Genomic DNA, 19,052 nt, shown 5'->3' with positions numbered 1-19,052 from the left:
CGAAAGTTACCCCCACTGTGTGCTTTGCATATCCAATGGTCATGGCTATGCGTATCAAAAATGGATTCTCCATATTGGCCTGCACTGAAAATTTTCTGGAATTCTGCCTAAAAAATATCTGGGATGATTCTCTAAGAAATTATCTGGGGTAATGCTTCCATTTTGGCGGTGCCAAATGAAGTGTTGGAAAACCTTTCATCGTTTTGGATATTTTGGTGATGATATTTGTCAGTCAGATGTACACATACTTGCTGAGTACTACCAAAATTTGAGTTGAAGCTACATTTGAATGGGTGCCTTCCAAGATAATGAAGTATTTGCAGATCTGGATGATGCATACCTTAAGGATTAATTGCTCAGATGAATGGGTGCCTTCCAAGGTATTGAAGCATTTGCAGATATGAATGATACATACATTGAGGATTAATTGCTTAGACAGATGAATGCATTTTTTATATCTAGATCTGAAGTGTAGTTATCTGAATCTTATGGATTATAGTTGCCTCATGCATGTGTCTGCCCACCATGCTGCATGTGTAGCAGCCATAATAGAATTTTCACCACGCTGGCTATCTTAAAAGGAAAGGATCTGTTGATGGTTATCAGGTTTGACCCATTATATAGTGCTGCTCTTCTAAAGATGGTGCAAAGTAATTGCAACAAGGATGCTAACTCATGCTGGCCTGATATCCAAACTGCAGAAACTACATGTTTGAATATACCAAGCATAGCAACATTGTGGTAAGAATTACAATGCATGTTTGTTATAGCAAAGGTATCCAAAATGAGCATCCAGCACAGTGGATGAAATTTTTGATGACTGGCCTGATGGCACACATTGGTGCTGCCATCACATGGCACGTCATGACTACAGAAAAAGGGGACAGAAATAGCAATGGGAACTTGTGTCAGCACATCATGTGTATGAATACGTCCCATGTGACCTACCGTGGCGAGGGCATAAATTATTTGCTTGAATTGTAGTTTGTCCATCAGTTAATTAGGTATTGAAAATCAATGCCTGTGGTTTGTGGGAAAACTATGATCTCCTCAACAAAGTGTTTCATGCAGCTAATGTTGAAGGCCAGCTGCAGGCTAATAGCATTCATGATGGGCTGTGTGGCAACTAAGCCTGACAATGTGAAGAATGTGTTTGTATTTTGTGGGTGTATCAAAAAGTGGGTCATTCTATCTTGGTTGTTATGCTGTGATTGAAATAGCAGCAAAGGTCTCATTTCAAAGCATCATGGGCAGCATGCAGATGAAATGTTATAAGGTTTTCTGCCAATTTAGCTGCATATGTAAATAACTAATGTTTGCATTTTAATGGCTCATAATTGCTGCACTTGAAGTGAGCAATTCAGCTGTCCACTTAGAGGACATGCCTATGGTTTAGTAGGATGAAAAAAGATTAATAAAAAGACTTAGGGAAATACATATGTTTGGTTTGGTGATCCACAATGAACTGGCAGCTGTTTTAGTTCACATCATGATTCATAACAAATGGGTGCAAGACTCTGTAAACTAGTGTAGAGCACATACACACACCAATGTGCAATGGCTTAAGTAATTCTAAGCTATGCTGCAGGTGGCAATGATATTTCATTTGCACTGAAAGGCTTCTTAGTTATGTCTGGTGCATCATAAATATAGCCACTGGCAGGCAGAAAAGCTGCTTGCACATGGTCATTTGAGATCTGTGCAGGGAATGGTCTTTGCCTTGCTTGTACACTGCTCACACCTTTTAGCTAGTGCCAAAAAGCTTGCAAGCAAGCAATTTCTGGCCTTCAACATAAAACACTGAATGTGCAAGGATGAGATTTTGGTGCATGGTGGGATGCATTTTACATGCCTTTCTAACTGATAGCAGACAGAGATCACTTGCCAAGATGGAATACAGCAGAGGCCAGGGCCGAGCCCTTGATGAGCTTAGCTGTGCTGGAAAGCTTTTTCCCAAGTATGTTTGATGTTGTGCATTCCATCAGCGATGCTAATACTCTGAATGTGGTCTAGAAGGTAGTCCGCAAAACCGAGAGGTTTTCCTGCCGCGGAGATGTCAACCCTGCGCATGGCATGTGGAGTGCTGACAGTGGCGGACGCAGCCTACAAGTACCTGAATCAGGTTAAAAGAAGTTACTGGGCATAACAAAACCTCGTGACAACTTCTGCTCAGGTGCACAGGAGTTCCGCGTGCGTGCGGAAGGTCGCCGTCCGGCATATTGTATAGGAGTATGATCGGGCTTCGAAGGATAAACCGTCTTTACAGGGTCACATGCCTTAACTGGTACGATAAAAGGACGCTGCAATTCACCAAAAGCGCTCAAATATTTAAATATGCCCGAACACGTGCTACCAGAGCAGGACGATCCCTTAAACTGTGTGCAGTATGTCCGATGTTTAACCGTGAAGGCGCAGGCTCGGCACTCGTATCAGCTGTTTTGCTCTCGCTGCAGGCAGCGTGACAGGCTGTGACGGGAATGGCCCGAGCAGTCACAGGCGTCGTAGAATAAACAAAACGTATTGACACATTTTTACCTCCACGTCTTGGCGGCGGTGATGCCGTAGGCATTATGGGCCTTGATGATTGGACAACATTGGTCGTTTTCGCCGTTGTAAACTCACACGGACTGAATCTGTAAGTGCATTCGCTTTGTGGCAAAGCAAGACGCGTTCTGGATCTGTTTGGCGTCGGTATTTCGAGACATCTGTGACTGTGGCGTCAGATAACAGCGGGACTCGTGCCGAGAAGCTCGGCTTCCCAGTGCATCCAATCAGTGTATACGCTCATCTATCATCAGCATATGGGATCAGTCAGTCAGTATATACGACCAACCAATCATTACAGCCGATCAATTCTATTTCTGTTTTCTGTTGGCTTCAATGTATGGTCGGCATTGAGGCTGCTACCATGTTCGTCGACGAGAGCCGGGATGTTAAATTATCACAACAGAAGCTGCTGCAAGAGCTTGCATCGCCTGGCAAAAGGCCGATGGCAGCTCGTCGCGTAATTACTTAAGTTACCTATAGACAGTTCTCAATAAATACACCGTTGCCATACTTTTCCACAATGTTATGAATATTAGCTTTATCTTTTAGCCGGGATTGCCTTGATCTGCGGTCTTTCTCGGAGCTGGAGATTTAATATTATTGTCAAAGTTATTGAAGCAATCACCTGATATCATTGCCTTACATAAAGGGGAAAACATTGGAGGCAGGCGTTGTACTTTTAATCCAGCGGCACTAGTTAGCCGTCTAGGAGCACGCACGATATCTGCTCCAACCGATGTGAAAATGTTACGGATCGCCAGACAAGGATGGACGGCAGCGTCATAAATTGGCGCAGCACGAGAGGATTCGCCGAGGGTCCTGCATCACTGAAAAGACCGAAAGCAAAATGGCTATTTATCTGGGATTTTCTCCTAAAGTAGTGATGTCTGGGCTCTGACCTAGTAGTAATTTTCTTGGCGTGCTCTCTTCGCCTCAGGCCATCCTTACGGACGGTAAGGACGGCCTGGCATGGGTTCACATTTGGCATGGGTTCACATCTTTGATGTTTGTGTGAGACTTCTCGAGTTGCGTGTGTCAAGTCAACGCCGACCAGACACCCGAAACGACAAGAACAGTAAAAAATGAAGACGGGGCATTAGTTCGTCGCCGTGGCCTGTGATGGACATGAGGTAGCCATGCCTGAAAGGTTACTGGGTCCACTGCTGTTTTGGTGTCCTTTTATGTGGCCACAGCACAAAAATTCAATCTTCCCAAAGGTGACCGGGATGGGAACCCCGCCACCCCCGGTGGTGGTTGCGCCCCTGTTGACAGGTGTTGAGTGTCACAGTCGAGCGTCGTTCTGACCGTGACTCAGACAGGGTGCATTGTTCGGCACAGCTGGCACCAAAGGTCAGCCGGCTCGCGGCCGCGGCTGGCAGCGGGGCTGAGGGGTTGCAGCATTGCGCGCGGCACGAACATGGCCGAACTCAGCCCCGCTTCACTGGCAGGCTCTTCACTGTTCGCTGGCATTTGGTGCCGTCGCACTGTGCGACAGGCAGAGGCTAAACGTGGACTGCAGTTCAAAGCCGCAGGCGCGACAGGTGTGACCTGGAGGTGACTCGGAGAGACAGGTGTGACCTGGAGGTGACTCGGAGAGACAGGTGTGACCTGGGGGTGACTCGGAGAGACAGGTGTGACCTGGGGGTGACTCGGAGAGACAGGTGTGACCTGGGGGTGACTCGGAGAGACAGGTGTGACCTGGAGGTGACTCGGAGAGACAGGTGTGACCTGGAGGTGACTCGGAGAGACAGGTGGTGACCTGGAGGTGACTCGGAGGACAGGTGTGACTGGGGGTGACTCGGAGAGACAGGTGTGACCTGGGGGTGACTCGGAGAGACAGGTGTGACCTGGGGGTGACTCGGAGAGACAGGTGTGACCTGGAGGTGACTCGGAGAGACAGGTGTGACCTGGAGGTGACTCGGAGAGACAGGTGTGACCTGGGGGTGACTCGGAGAGACAGGTGTGACCTGGGGGTGACTCGGGTTGACACGATATCGGGATTTTCACATTGCAATTTTTTAAGCTACTTAATTAAGGTTTGGTTCTGAGGTGTTTGCGGAGAAGCAAAGCCGTTCACGTTTGAAGCGAGAAAGGTCGACAGTGTGTAGTCTGTTATTCAAGTCCGCTTAGTCCCACGCGATGGCAAAGACCCCTTCATGAAAATGAAGGTCGTCTTCATACGGTATCCTATTCCCAAGGTACCTGTACGATTGACTATGGCCGAGCGACCTGAAGACCTGAACCTGCCGGCTGCTGTGGTGGCGCGTCTGATGAAGGACGCCCTCCCAGAGGGGTGCAGCGTCTCTAAAGAGGCCCGCCAGTCCGTCTGTCGGGCGGCCTCTGTTTTCGTGCTCTACCTGACATCCCAGTCCAACACGATTGTGAGTATGGCGCGCTGTGGACGGGCAGAATGACTGCATGAAGTCTACTGTATTTGGGTGTGGATCTGCCATGCCGTGTGCGTTTTCACCCATGACTGACTCGGTTCCGTCGGTCGTATGTTTGTCGCGGTGTTTTCTGCGGCGTCCGCACCAGATCCATGGCGCGAGTCCGCCCCACCCCCGCGTTCCTCCGGGGCAGACCCGAATGATGGCTTAGGGCGGTTGGAGGTGGCGGCGCTGCGTACTAATGGTACACTCGTCTGTCACCAGGCGCAGCAGAGCTAAACGGAAAACCGTGAGTGGAGCAGACGTGATCTCGGCCTTGTCGGAGATGGACTTTGAGGAGTTTGCCTGATCCGCTCAAGGAGGCGCTCGAAGGTGCGTGCCCACAGCGTCTGCCATCACGTCCACCTTGCGTGTCCTCTGGCAGTCATACGTGCTCGGGCCTTCCCACTGATAGCGCCGCTTCACTCACGCTGGGATGCAGTGAGGGCCGAGGCGCCGGCCGGCTGGTGCGTCGCTGGGGCGGCGGTGATGTGTATCAGTGTCTCTGTCGTATCTGTGCTGTGCACGGGAAGTGAGCGTTCCCCGCGCGAGCGGAGCGCAAGATCGGGACATGAACGGGGACATGCCTGTCCCCCCTGCCTCGCTCACCTGTCCACCCCGGTGTTGATGGCCCGCTGTCCTCTCCTTCCCCTTCCCGCCAAGCTGTCTTCCCCCGCAGCTGTCGAAGCTGGACTGCCATTCACCGGTGGGCATTTTTGTCAAGTTATCTAGCTACGCGCTGGAAGCATCAAAGCGTTTTGTACGGTCATGAGGGCTTGAGGTATATCTCATCGGCTATTTCTGGAAGCCACTTTAACGCATACCTAGTTGGCCAGGTTAAATCGTGAGATGTTCTAGGCGATTCAGGTTTTTCTAGGCCTTTTGCTTTCTGTGTTTATGTATGTTAAAACTTACTCAAGTTGCAGAGCTTTCGAATAAAACATCAAGGCGATGTTTGAAATGAAGACCGCTGCGTCCAGGAAATCGTAGGTCATACCGACGTAGTCATAAGCGTTGGTGGAGGCCTGTGTTGGCGCCTAATACTTCCCTTTGTTCCTCCTCGACCGTACCAGTTGCAGTGCTGAACGGTGTTTAAATGTATCTTAGACGCCCGCTACAGGACGTGCAGCGATCTTTTTCACTCTTTCACGATCGCATATTTCATGTCATCGTAGCATAGCTAACGTGTCTGCGGAAGCCGAAATGACACTTGGCCGGATACTCGAGCTCACCATAGCTCGGGCCCGGTTATCTACGAGGACACGCTGAGTTTGTGTCCACTCACACGTTTCGGTGTCTTTATGAATGCCATGTCATGTCACAAAATCAAGATCCAATGCCAAGCCGTCCCTGTGTTGCACACGCACACGCACACGCTGTAGGTGGTGGGTGGTGAGCACTTTTGATGTGATTGTGGTAATAGTGTTTTCATTGTGTCTTTATGGTATTCCCATTTTGAGTGTTTCTTTTATGCATCAAAGTGACTCGGTCTTACTTCATTTAGTTATGCTTCATTCGTGTTCTCCGTACCAGAAGATGTTTTCCAATAGCAGTGCACATTTTTATCCTTTAAAGTAAAAAATACGTATACAGGTGTGTAAGCAATAAACAATATGATTGATCAATATGTGTATATATGTATATATGCATGTGTGTGTGTGTGTGTGTGTGTGCGTGCGTGCGTACGTGCGCGCGTGCGTGCGTGCGTGCGTGCATGGGTGCTTGCGTGCGTGTGTGTATGCGTGCGTGTGCGTGTGTGTATAATATATCAAATATCGAGATTGAGCGCATGCCAGCGTATGCCAGCTTATGCCAGCTTAACCTTATGTCAGCTTAATGAACGTATGCCAGCTTAACCTTATGTTATATTATATCATATCATCATATTTACCTAACACCATCATTAAAATTACCTCAGTTATCATATCATAATGCTGCCTTGAACTGATAAAGCATTTTTGAATCATTCAAATCGCGGGCCGTTCGCCAAAGACAGGTCCTCGCTCTAATCACGGTATAGGTCTCCTTATCACCGTTTGAGCAGAACTTGAAAGCTTTACCCCGTCTGGAGACCCGTCGTCCGCTGTTAACTGCTCAGAACATAACGAGCTGTGGGTCGTTGTGCACGCATGGTCGGTCTGCCGATAATTACCCGCAGTGGTTGTGGGTAGAGCTGCCCCTCTCCGTAATCACATAAGGCCGCAGTGCGCGGAGTGACGGAGAGCTCGGCCGTGCAGTCAGGCCGATGCTGCCGGACGTTGCAGCGAGGCATTCCGCGTGATCTACACCGGACACGTGTTTGGACAGCGAGTAACGCTTCATATTAAGATGTCCAGATTCGGCCATCAGCTTCGTGTGTTATTAGGATATCCACAGGCGACCCCCACTCCTGGGATTTCACGTTGAGATATGAAATCGACAGATTTTGATACTCCATTTGGTAGCAGATAACGTTGAGAAAAAATTATGAAGTGAAGTAAATTTTAGGCTACGTTAGGGGTCTTTTGCTCAAATGCGTATCGATCATTGTTGGGCCGGCGAAATTTTTCCAAGGGCGCAATACGAAAACTTCCGATCAGTTATCATAGGGTAGTTGCTTGTCAATGTCTCGGAATTCGAGAGTACGCGTGAAATATGTTGTTAGTTCTGCACCTACTTGTGTTGCTGTAAGTCAAAACATACGCGTTATTTTCATGCGCCGTTATCTTTCAAATGGCTTTGTAACTCATGAGCTGTGGTGAGGTTGTGGCTTCATTTGTCCCCTAATATGGCAGCAACTGTTAAGTATTAAATGTTATGCCAATGCTGTAAACGGCGCGCGGACCCATGCTTATGGTGGGTTAATAGGGGACGTTTCACGTTTGAAGACATTGAAGCAAGTGTCGGATGTGATGAAACAAGCTCACTTGTGACCGGTGATATACTTTTAAGCACAAAGGACTGCTCTGGACAACACAATTCCCCTGTTTAGTAATTATGCTTCTCGATACATCATCGGTTGATTGCGTCATCGTGCCTTGCTTGACATTGAGATCCAATGGACGACCGTTGTATCAGGAAGTCGTGCTCGCGAACGCCAGATATGAACGACCCGACCATTATACTTGTACACTTTTTCGGTCTTGATTGCCGTATGCCTGATGAAATGGCAGGGTTTGAATGAAGTTATTATGACGTCATGAATGTCAAGTGGCCTTAAAATGCCCTCCCCAAAATAGCCTCCCCATTTTCGTGGGCGTATAGCTCGGAAACTAGAGATGCTTAGGTCTTACACAGGGTAGGGCTGTTGACTGTACCGAAAGGTCTTCAAGATGGTTGTTTCAGTTCAAAACCCCATTGAAGTGTGGAGCACTTCCTTGAAGGTAAATGAATCGGCTTTTCGGCGGTTTGTATTTTCGTGCATATAATCACACCTGCTTGAGGAATGGACTGTATCGATCCGCAATGCACGTCTGCAATTCAGTATTTGTAAGTCACCGGGTGGCAAATCAGTTGCGGTTGTAAACTCCAATCGTTGCTTTGTACTGGCTTCATCGGAAAAACGCACAAAAAATGCGCAACTGCCGCCTATGATTGCACCCACGCTTACGGCCCATACTTCGCGTTTGTAAAAGTAATACCCGTGCATAGCGTGATGATATTGACCTTTAGACGCGCCGACCGCAAACGGTCATACAGCGCACATAACTAAAGTCCTGAGGCACAGTCGCAGTCGAAATGGGATTTTGAAACACCGTCAATCTGAGCGACCGTGAGTCAGCGTGGTGCAATGGAGTAAACATGACAGCAAAACCCAGGGCAGATAGAAACTGAAAAAGCTCCTCAGCTCCGACAGCTTGAGAGTCGCTACCGAACATGTCGGTGCAAGATCTGGGGTATTCCGTTCAAAGAACCGCACTCATGTCCCAACTAGGTCATGACAGTCGACTGTTTAACGGATCACGGCAGTGGGGGCAGCGGGTGCTATCATCAGCAGATAGTAGGTGACTGTGTGGCTTGGGAGTGGGGGGGGGGGGGGGGGGACTGGGGCTTTACGACGCACTCAGCTGCTGAGGGTTCATGGCGTCACCTGCCTCTCACCCTGGCAGGAAGGGCCGGCACCGCGAGGAATCGATCCCCGTACCTCCGGTCTCCCAGACGCGCAGTGGTTAGCGCAAACGTGTTCATCATCACACTGTCGGTACCCCGGTGATTGCTTGCTGTGATTGACTCAGCTTGTTGCTGCGCCAATCCCGGTGCCGCCACCGCTCCTGCGTGAGCGGCGACAGGCTGGGTACATGACCTTTGCAGGTTATGGTGTAACCAAACGTGGCTTCAGTCGGCAGATCTCTGAAACGATGGTCATGGTAGCCAATCTCACGCTGTTCTTGAAAGACCGCCGAGGCTCCACTGCAGACGGCGTGGTCTGCACTGACCGGGCTCCGCCGCGCTCACCTGCCGCCTGTCTTGCAGACCACAAATCGCGGCAGAAGACCAAGAAACTCAGCAAAAAGCGAAAGGCGGACGAGTCCGGTGCCGGAGATGCAGATGACGCAGCCGAAAAGCCAGCGGATGGAGCCGATTAGTGTACCTTTATTGTAACCCCATACGTCATACGCACACGTTGTATATAGCCACCAATTCCAATCAAAACCGTGCACAAATAAACACATTTCCACCATAAGCAGTTTAACACGGGGTGTTGGGGCCCGCCACAAAGCTCGTTACAAAAGTTCACCGGCTGATCCGGGCAGCGTGCTAAAGCACCGACAGACCGGCTGGGCCCCGGGGCCGCCGACCTGCCGCGTCTCTGCTCGCGCTGGCTGGCGGGGTGCCAACCGACCCCGCTGTGCGGCGCGCCCCGTCCCGAGGCGCGGCGCGACGCGACGCGGCCACCTCTCAATGGCGCGTCGCCAGGCGTGGCGCCGCGGCATGGCACGGCACGCGGCCTCTACACTACTGGACGTGGCGGCAGTGCGACTCAGGTATCCGCCAGGCGCTCGCGGTCGTGGACACTGCTACCTCCCGGGAATGTATGTGACTATGTCCAGCCGCCGGCCGGACCCCTACATAATGGCACGCACACGGTGCAGCTGGGCAAACACGTGCAAATGAATGAGAAACCGCGGTCCGCAGCCGGTGTGGGGGTGATTGTAGTTGGGGTGGTGGTGGTGGCGGCAGCGGACGGGCGCCACGCGCCGGGCCGCTGTCACCACGTGCCCCCCGGCGCCGCGGCTCCCCAGCCACACGGACAGACCCCGTTCACTCACGCGATGCCGCTTGGAAATGCCGGCGGCGCGCCGCCACAACGACGCAGCGCTTTCCCGCCGTGGGCGCCGCGCGCGCCGCCTACGACGAGAAGATGCTGTGGTGCTGCAGCGTCTGCATGAACACGACGCTCGGGTTGAGCGGGTTCAGCTGCGGCAGCGAGCGGCCCGGCAGCGGCGGCGGCGGCGGCGGTGGCGGCGCGGCCGGCGGGCCGTGCACGCCGCTGTTGGAGTCACTCGTCACCGAGCCGGGCGACAACTGCAGCGGGTCGAGCCCGGCCAGCGAGTGGTGCGCAGGTCCGGCCAGGCCGCCGGCCGGCCCGCCGCCCAGCTCGGAGGGCGCGCGCATGCGTCGCCGCACGCGCCGCCCCATCTCGCCCGTGTGCAGCGTCTTGACGTGCGCCAGCATGTTGTACTTGTACTTGAACGTACTGGGACAGTGGGGACACGTGAAGATCTCCGGGTTGGCATCGTGCTGGCGCAAGTGCTGCTTCAGGTTCTTGGCCTGCTTGAACGACTTGGAGCAGAAGTGGCAGACGAAGTCGCGGATGTTCAGGTGGCCGCGCTCGTGGTCCTTCCAGTTGTTGCGGTGCTTGAACCTGCGGCCGCACGTGTCACAGCTGAACGGTCTGTCCTCGCTGTGCGTGCGCAGGTGCGTGTCCAGGCTGCCCTTGGCCTTGAAGCTGGAGCCGCACAGGTGGCAAGTATAGTTGCGCTCGTCCGAGTGGATGGCGCGGTGCGAGGCCAGGTTGCGCGCGCTCACGACCTTGCCGCACACGTCGCAAGTGGCGTTCTTCTCGTGCGCGTCGCGCCGATGCTTGATGAAGTTGGTGAGGCTCTCGAACTCGGCGCCGCACACGCGGCACTTCTTGAGCTCGCCGCACTGCGCGATGTGACGCTCCAGCATGCCGCGCTTGTTGCCCGGGTATTTCTTGCCGCACTTGGTGCACACCTCGGCCGTGTGGCTCAGCTCGTGGTGCCGCTTCTGCTTGTACGTGAGGAACATCTCCGGGCAGAGTGTGCAGCGGAACCGCTTGATCTGCGCGTGCTTGGCGATGAAGTGGTCGCGCGCCTTGGCCGGTCGCGAGTACGTGTTGGGGCAGAGCATGCACTTGAAGCGCGGTGACGAGCCGTCCAGCGCCTCCGTGTACATGACGCCCAGCTCGTTGCCCATGGAGGAGGAGCGCGACGAGTGGCGCCGCTTCCTGCCGCGCCGCGGCTGCCGGCACACAGGCACTCGGTCACGGGTGGACGGCGACAACACGAGCACGCTCCACACAATCTCAACCAGAGCGGGGAGTACAACATGCACATGATGTGACGGCAGCTCACGCGACCCGAGGAACGCCGCCATCAGGCCCCACATTAGTCCGCCTCCGCTAAACCGACGCCGAAAAGCGTCCCGAACATAGGTCCGTGACGCCCGGCGCATGACGTCACGAGTGTCGCCATCGCGCCGCGTACGTCGCACGACTGTACAAACGAACAGCAAAAGCCCTGCAGGGTACCAAAACACTGTATTTTTTTGCGTGCCCCAGGGCGTGCTCACGTCGATGCCTCGCGACCAGCCTGCTGACCGGCCGGGCTGCGCCGTCGCTCTCACCCGCTCCACCTCGATGTTCATGACCACGTCCATGTCGATCTCCTCCACCTCGGCGTCCTCGTCGCCGTCGTCGTCATCGATGACGGGGGCACGATCGGCGATGGACTCGTCGTCCTCGTCCTCGTCGTCGTCGTCCACATCGGCGGGCTCGTCCGGCGGCGGCGCGTCGCCGGCCGGCTCGCCCGCCTCGTCGGCCACCTCCTGCTTGACGGCCGGCTCGGTCCCGGCCTCCGCCTCGGTCGCCAGCGCCGCTGCCGCTGTCGCTGCCGCCGCCGCCAGCTCAGGGTGCATCTGACAACGTGCAGGCGGCCGTCGGTGTAACACACGGTACCGCAGGGCCCCGGGCGTCGGGCGGGTGCAGGCGGCCGTCGGTGTAACACACGGTACCGCAGGGTCCCGGGCGTCGGGCGGGTGCAGGCGGCCGTCGGTAACGCACGGCACCGCGGGGTACCGGGCACTGGCGGGCGCAGGCGGCTGGTGCCAGCCCAGAAGCCCGGGATTACTGAGCTCATCAAGTTGTGTCCGAATATTCGCTGTAGATACACAGGATTCCTCACAGGAGCCGTGTTAGGTAATGTGATATAAACCCTTCGCCCAAAATTTCAACGAAAGCTAAATAATAAAAACCCCGCTGTATTGGTAGGACCACTTCGGTCCCAAACATAGGTAGCAAGGATGATTTCACCCGACGGTATGCGCGGATAATTTCACTTGGGGTATCAAAGCTGGAACGGCTTAAATTATCCATTATGGGGCCACGCTATAAACCAAAAACCGCACTTCGCAGGTTTTCAAACGTGGGATTTTGGAAATGGAATTACCTTAAAATTATCTTTTATTTGCTATAAACTCTTCACTTTTGGGTGCCTATCGAACATGTTTGGGCGGCTGGACAATTGATCCAATATATTTAATTTTGAAAACACTGATAAATATGTCGAACCATAGATAGTATATGTAAAGGCCAGCGCAAACAAAGGGAGGCAAAAATACGTTTGTCACCTCGGTATTGATCAAGAACACAAGTAGGTAAACCACTGCACCACTTGTATTTTTTCCATCAAAGCTAACATTTGGCATTTAAACTCAACTTAGAACGTATTCCTTGCATTTTTCACTCCTACATTTCAGGAGTAGTCGAATTTAGTAGTCATTCTCTTTGCAAAAAGGACATGGAGTAAAATTATGTATCGAGCTTTGCGTGGAGCTTGCATGGATGCGACAAGCAAAAAAAGCACAAAGTTTCGGGATGCAAGACCACCTTCCTTTTGGCACACAGCTGTATCGCTGCATTTTATGCAATGCATTTCTTAAGCAAACCAAGATTGATGAAAGCGAGCAGCTGGGGCTCGCAGCTTTAAGAACAGTGCATACATGGGCGGAACACCCAGGGTTAGAATGTTAGAATGTTAGTTTGTTAGCTTGTGTGCAGCATGCCAGACACTCGTTGATCGTAGACTTAGGTAAGATGTCTTTCCTCTCCTTTTACTACGAAAACCAACCTTCCATCATGAATGGGCATCCATGTATTCATAAACGCGGTTCCGCACGAACCGACCAGGGATCCCTTGCCCTGCAAGGTACATCTCAAATCATAGATTACCTTGCATTTGCACTGCTGACATTTGCTTTTAAAAATGCAAGACATTCCATTTTGGCTCACTTTTTTGAAGTTCAGAACTTGACTGGAGTCATGGACACGTGGGTTAAAGAGGTTCCAGTTTGGGCGCTGATTTGGTGATTCAAGCACGATGATTCACACATGACATGGGTGCACGTGAGGCAGGGCACAGCCATGGCAGTACAGGCTCTGTGGAGCCTTGTTTATACGTGGTGGCTTTAAAGGAGCAAGGACTTGGGTTACACCATAGGAACATCTGTGAAAGGAAGATATGGACTTAGTATGTGAGGTACACAATTTCAGATGAGAGAGAGTAATTAGCATAGAAATCGGGAAGAACAGAAAAAAATCCTCATAGAATGTTGTTTTACACCCAAAGACAGCGACTCCAGGGCACTGATTTCACAATACACCTAGCCAACGCGTACCGCGCGGCCCCGCTCCCCACAGCCAGGGGCGCCCCGTCGCCGCCGGCAACCGACCCACCTTCTGTTTGTGCCGCTCCAGGTGTGGCCGATCGCGGAAGTACTTCTCACACACGTCACACTGCTCCTCGCGCTTGCCGTGCACCAGGTCGAAGTGCTTGATGACGGCGCGCATGCGCGGCAGCGTCTTGTGGCAGCGGATGCACTGGTACTCGTTGTGCGACAGCTTCTCATAGCACTTGGGCTTGGAGTAGCGGCTGAGCCTCTTCTGCGGCGCCTTGCAGATGACCGGAGAATCCTCGCGGATGGCCAGCTCCACCTCGGGCATCTGGCCGACACGCCGCCGCCCGTCACAAACAACGGCCGGCCACCCCGGACGCCACGGCCGCGCGCTGTCCACCCAAAATACCGCACACGGTTACGGCAAAACACACTTGGAATGGCACGTGGCTATGACAGAACGTTAAGTTGAGACCAACATCGACCTTTCGCGCGAGCCCGCACGTTTGCAATTTGCAACCGTGGGGAAGCAAATACTTCGTTCGCAAGACTGGCAGTGTTGCGTTTGAGACTCCATCACGTTCTATGTCCCGCTTTCGAGGAATTTTACATAATAGTTCTCAGGGAATGGCTTTGGAATCAGCGTCCTCGGTGCACAATGGCAATCACATCACGCAATCGATCTTGCCAAACGACCGCCAGAGATGAGCCAAATACGCGCGCGTTTTCCGAACCGCCATGTTATACGCAAGCCGCGCGCTGGTCGGCACCTGCCAAGAAGACCTTGTCAGCTGAGCTGCACAGATCGGAAAGATGATCCCTCAGATGCCATTTCATTTTAATTGTAAAGGGAGGTAAGAATATAAATGCAAATTGCATTAACAGCAAATAGCAAAATCCCGGACTATATTGTGCAACGGCTCACCTGTGTAGAGATCTGGACATAGAAAAACCACGGCAATATTGAGACATATCGTAACTGGCTGTCGTATCATTAGATGTTACTACCCGTCCGTGTTACTGTGTGCAGAACACTTACAAACATTGCTGTCTCCTGCGCCTCCAGAAGAAGCTTTGATGGTTTCGATTCTGAAAATGTGTTCAGTATGAGTCCGAGGAGAGACAAACATGGGCGACCCACAACCCAGATTGGCAATACACTGCACATGAAATTCACGCTTACTGTCCATCTTCTGCAGCGAGGCAACCAGTTATGACCACATATTGAAGGCAGAATCATGTTCAAAACATACTTTCAAAACGCATTACAAATTACTCTCGATGCCAATTTGAATGCGCCGATTAAGATGGTTCTCTGAAGTATGTAGTAAACCAGTTCAGGATTTCTATCAGAGGATAATATATCTTAACAAAATGGCAAGTGTCAAATTATTGGGAGAGATTAAAAACCTCCTACAAAGTCGACAGGCAGCCGTACAGCTAAAACGGCTTTGAACACGATGTTCCCCACCCCAATTTGGAGACAGCGAACACTGGTGACAGGGACGGAATGCTGGTGGGCCTACTCACTGCGCCTGCCCTTCCGCTGCGGACGAACGCGCCGAACCTCCACCGTGTCCCAGAAGAAGCCCACCACCTGGTCCTTCAGGTGCTTCGACTGCATCTGAAAGGAGATCCAAACCACTCTGACTTGGAAGTGTCGGCGGACTTCACACGGTCAGCGGCAAGGTGTGTGCTGCCGAGCTCTATTCGTGGCAGCAGTCTGGCATTTACAAACTCAGCTCCCGGTAACCGATATATTGTTTTTACTAGCATACTGCAGGCAACTAAATGAGACATGCGCCAACTATATCAATAAGTAGAGTTTTACGTGTGATCTGTGCAGCTGATCGCTGATAATGTATCTCAAATCTAGTAAAAGCACGGGGAGCGTTTCTAAAACATTAGTCCAAAACCCGTACTAAAATGTCCTACCTTTGTATTCGCTAAACCTCAAAACACCTCAGCTGTTATAGTGCACTTGGTATGCATTTCGTAAGTTGGTGTGATGTCAAACAATACACACTGATGCCTGGTAGAGTGTGCCTGCCTCAGATGTTCCACAATTTCATTTTCCCTACAATGAGCGTAAAATTACAGTTACCACAAACACTTCGTCAAACACCAAAAACAACTGAAGTATTGTTACTTTTGCGCTTTGTTCTCGGTCGTAGTGCTATACGCTAAAACGCTAAGAGACTGAAGTGCCACATTGCTGTACTCGCCTCACCTAGGGCCAAAATCTTGCCAAACCACCGCAGATTAAACACAAACCCCGTGACAAAACGAACCACATCTAATAAACCAGGAGGGTATTCCAATTTTGGACACATTTAATTCAATAAGGTGTTTCGATAAGCCTTACGCATCCACGGAGTCACATTAATAATGCCTGATACCATCGACTAATTATCCGACAAACCATCTCCACCTTCCAGCTTTGTCCTCGGCTGTAACGACAAATAATGTCGTTATAGCCAAAAAAACAGCCGGAATACGAAATCGTAGTCACAGTGAGAGCATCGCAACCGCACGAACTTTTCTATGGATCCCGTGCCAAGGCCGATATTTCGCATTGTCACAACAGTGTACAGAAAACGAATGGTTACCAAGTGTATGTCGCATAGTCTCGCGTATCTAACCGATCTTTTCAGCCGGCACTATTCCTCTAATTGCCACGGTTATATCGTCAGATAAGGTGAAGCTCTTAACCCATCCATATTCGGATGTAATGATTTGGGCATCAGGTCTCGTCGCCTGCTTTGGCCACATGGCGTCCACCAAATACTCGGGTGTGATGACGATGATTTAGGCATTAGGTCACGCCGTCTGCCCTGGCCATATGGCGCCCATCCTATATTCGGGCGTAATGATTTGGGCATTAATAAGACAGTAGTATTGGCTTTACTCCTCGGAGCAAAACCCAGAGAATGGACATATGGTTGGGCTGATATTTCGGCAACACGCCTTAATTGAAACGATAGCAGAAACGGTGCAAAGGTCTGCTCAGCGCCCATTCCATATTTGGCCACACCCGAATATAAGATGGGCGCCATGTGGCCAAAGAAGTGAGGCATCAATGTCGGCGATGATCTGCGCCAGTCGGCCACGCTCCTGTTTCACAGCTGCCAGCTGACTGGGGCCGACCTCGATCTCGGCGTCGGGGCCAACTTAATGCAAACAATTTTGCTAATGTTCCCATAAATGCATGCTGCCGAAACATCATCGAACTATATCTCCATTCTCCTGGTTTTTCTCCAAGGAATAAGGCTAATACCGACGTCTTATCTATGTGAATAATGCTCCTCGCCTATGCATCGAACAACTTACGTGATTTGGGCACTAGGTCGCGCCGCCTGCCCTGACCACGTGGCGCACATCCCATATTGGGGTGTGCGCCATCCAAATCCGTCTATGGCGCTAAGCCCTAACGACACATCGTCACAGCCAATTGCTACGTCCTGCAAGCCAGCCACAACCAAACGCTCGCCGTCGCGCGCAGCAGAGCCGTCCGGCTGGGGGAGGGGGGTGGGGCGCATGACTTACCTCCAGGTCGTGAATCTCGCACAGCGTGGTGTGGCAGCGGTCGCAGACCACCTCGCTGTGCAGGTACAGCCGGTAGTCGTTGTTGATGACGTTGCTCAGCTTCTCCTCGACGCGCACGTGCGCGTTCTCCAGGTAGTCGGCCAGCTGTATGCAGACGTCCTCCACCGTCAGCGGCTCGTTACAAACCAAGCAGTGCACGTCTGGTGGTGGCGGGGGCGGCGGCGGCGGCGGCGGCAGCGTCGGGGCCGACACCGGGACCGGTTCCGCCGCCGGTTCTGGCTCTGGCTCTGGCTCCGGTTCCGGCTCCGCCTCCGGCTCCCGGTCGGGCTCGGCCTCCAGCTGTAACTCTGGCTCGGGCTCAGTGTCATCCGACCGCATGCGCTCCTGCTTGACCTGTGTGGCGGCGGCCGACTCTGCCGGCGCCGGGATGCCGATGTCGGCGATGATCTGCGCCAGCCGGCCTTGCTCCTGTTTCACGGCTGCCAGTTGACCGGGGCCGACCTCGGCCTCGGCGTCGGGGCCGGCCGGGCCTAGCACCTCCAGCTCCGGCCCGTTAGCCGCTGCCCCAGCCGGGTCGCTGCCGGGGGTCGGCCCGGCGTCAGTCGTTACAGCCTGCTGCTGCTGCTGCTGACGACCGTCAGTGGCCGGGCCGGCGCCGCGCTCTGACTGCCACACGCCCTCAGCGTCGGCCGCCACTACCATCACCTCAGCCGCGTCCCCGGGACCGGTCTCGCGCCCCGACGGACCGCCGACAAGCGCCGCGGCGTTCCCCGCCGGTTCTCCTCCGGCGCCGCCGGCCGGTGCGCTGGCGTCGGCCGGGTCCGGCACGGCCCGGGCCGACGCTCCGACGCCGTCCGGCGGCGGGACGCTGCTTGGCGCCTCCGCAGCCAGGCTGGCGGCCGGCGCCGGCGAGGCCGGGGCCGGCAGGTCGGCCGGCGTGCCTGGCGGCGCCAGCTCCGGCTGCGGCGTGTTCACCACCAGCGGCGGCTCGGCGAAGGCCGGACAGGCGGTGTCGGCGCCGGCAGCGCCGGCCGCCAACCCCTCCAGTCGAGCCTCTTCCTCCTCCTTGCCAAACGACGAAAAGTCCATCGGAAGGTCTGGGTCCATTGTAGGTTAGCTTAAAACAATGCTGAAAAAGAACACGAACCCTTCATTAGGAATGAACGTTTTGCTTTGGCATGCATTAGAGTTAAATGACAAGAGTTAAAATCCCAACTCTTGTTTACGGCGTCGCCCGAGTCCCTGATCTTTCCACAATCTATCACGCCAATTAATCATGAGATAAGTTATTAATTGTAACACAAACCCTGGCTGTTATACCTCCAAAATTGTCATCCGTTTGACCACAATAGACGACTAAGCTTGGCTTTGACGAGTACAAGCCGTCCGGTTCGGGACGATCCACCTCAAAGTTTGTCTAGTATTTCACTCGGCAGTAGTGTGCACCAGCGGGTACACAACCTCACGAGACTGGGCTAACGATCTAAACCAAGAAAATGTTGTTGTTACCACCTAATCCCCCACCATAACCGATTGCCCACCGCAGTTTGTGTGCCACCGCGCCCCATATGGCTTAGGGATCTTCCACGTCTGACAAACATCATGATTCACGACACGGTTCCCCATGTTTTTTGTTGC

The 19,052-nt window shown here is 52.8% G+C and overlaps 2 protein-coding genes across 2 annotated transcripts; one reads left to right on the top strand and one right to left on the bottom strand.

Annotated features, from left to right (window-relative positions):
* The first annotated feature begins 139 nt into the window (after positions 1 to 139).
* On the top strand, positions 140 to 9,538 carry Chrac-14 (DNA polymerase epsilon subunit 3 Chrac-14). The gene is given in 5 exon segments (XM_037226225.1): positions 140 to 380; positions 4,746 to 4,944; positions 5,210 to 5,280; positions 5,282 to 5,306; positions 9,426 to 9,538. Coding segments are annotated over 5 exon segments (480 nt in total). The 5' UTR covers positions 140 to 308.
* On the bottom strand, positions 9,430 to 18,212 carry LOC119102554 (zinc finger protein 628). Its single transcript, XM_037225942.1, has 6 exons — positions 17,415 to 18,212; positions 15,399 to 15,492; positions 14,908 to 14,957; positions 13,930 to 14,196; positions 11,823 to 12,113; positions 9,430 to 11,438 (listed from the first exon to the last, which is right to left on the bottom strand). Exons 1-6 carry the CDS (start codon positions 18,114 to 18,116, stop codon positions 10,302 to 10,304), a joined length of 2,541 nt encoding a protein of 846 aa, XP_037081837.1. The 5' UTR covers positions 18,117 to 18,212; the 3' UTR covers positions 9,430 to 10,301.
* Between the last annotated feature and the right edge of the window lie 840 nt (positions 18,213 to 19,052).

Source organism: Pollicipes pollicipes, unplaced genomic scaffold (genome assembly GCF_011947565.3).
Source record: "Pollicipes pollicipes isolate AB1234 unplaced genomic scaffold, Ppol_2.1 Scaffold_5724;HRSCAF=6776_pilon_pilon_pilon, whole genome shotgun sequence".
Classification (NCBI taxonomy): Eukaryota; Metazoa; Arthropoda; class Thecostraca; order Pollicipedomorpha; family Pollicipedidae; genus Pollicipes; species Pollicipes pollicipes.
The sequence above is the reverse complement of the archived record's forward strand: the minus strand, read 5'-3'. Positions and strand labels throughout refer to the sequence as shown.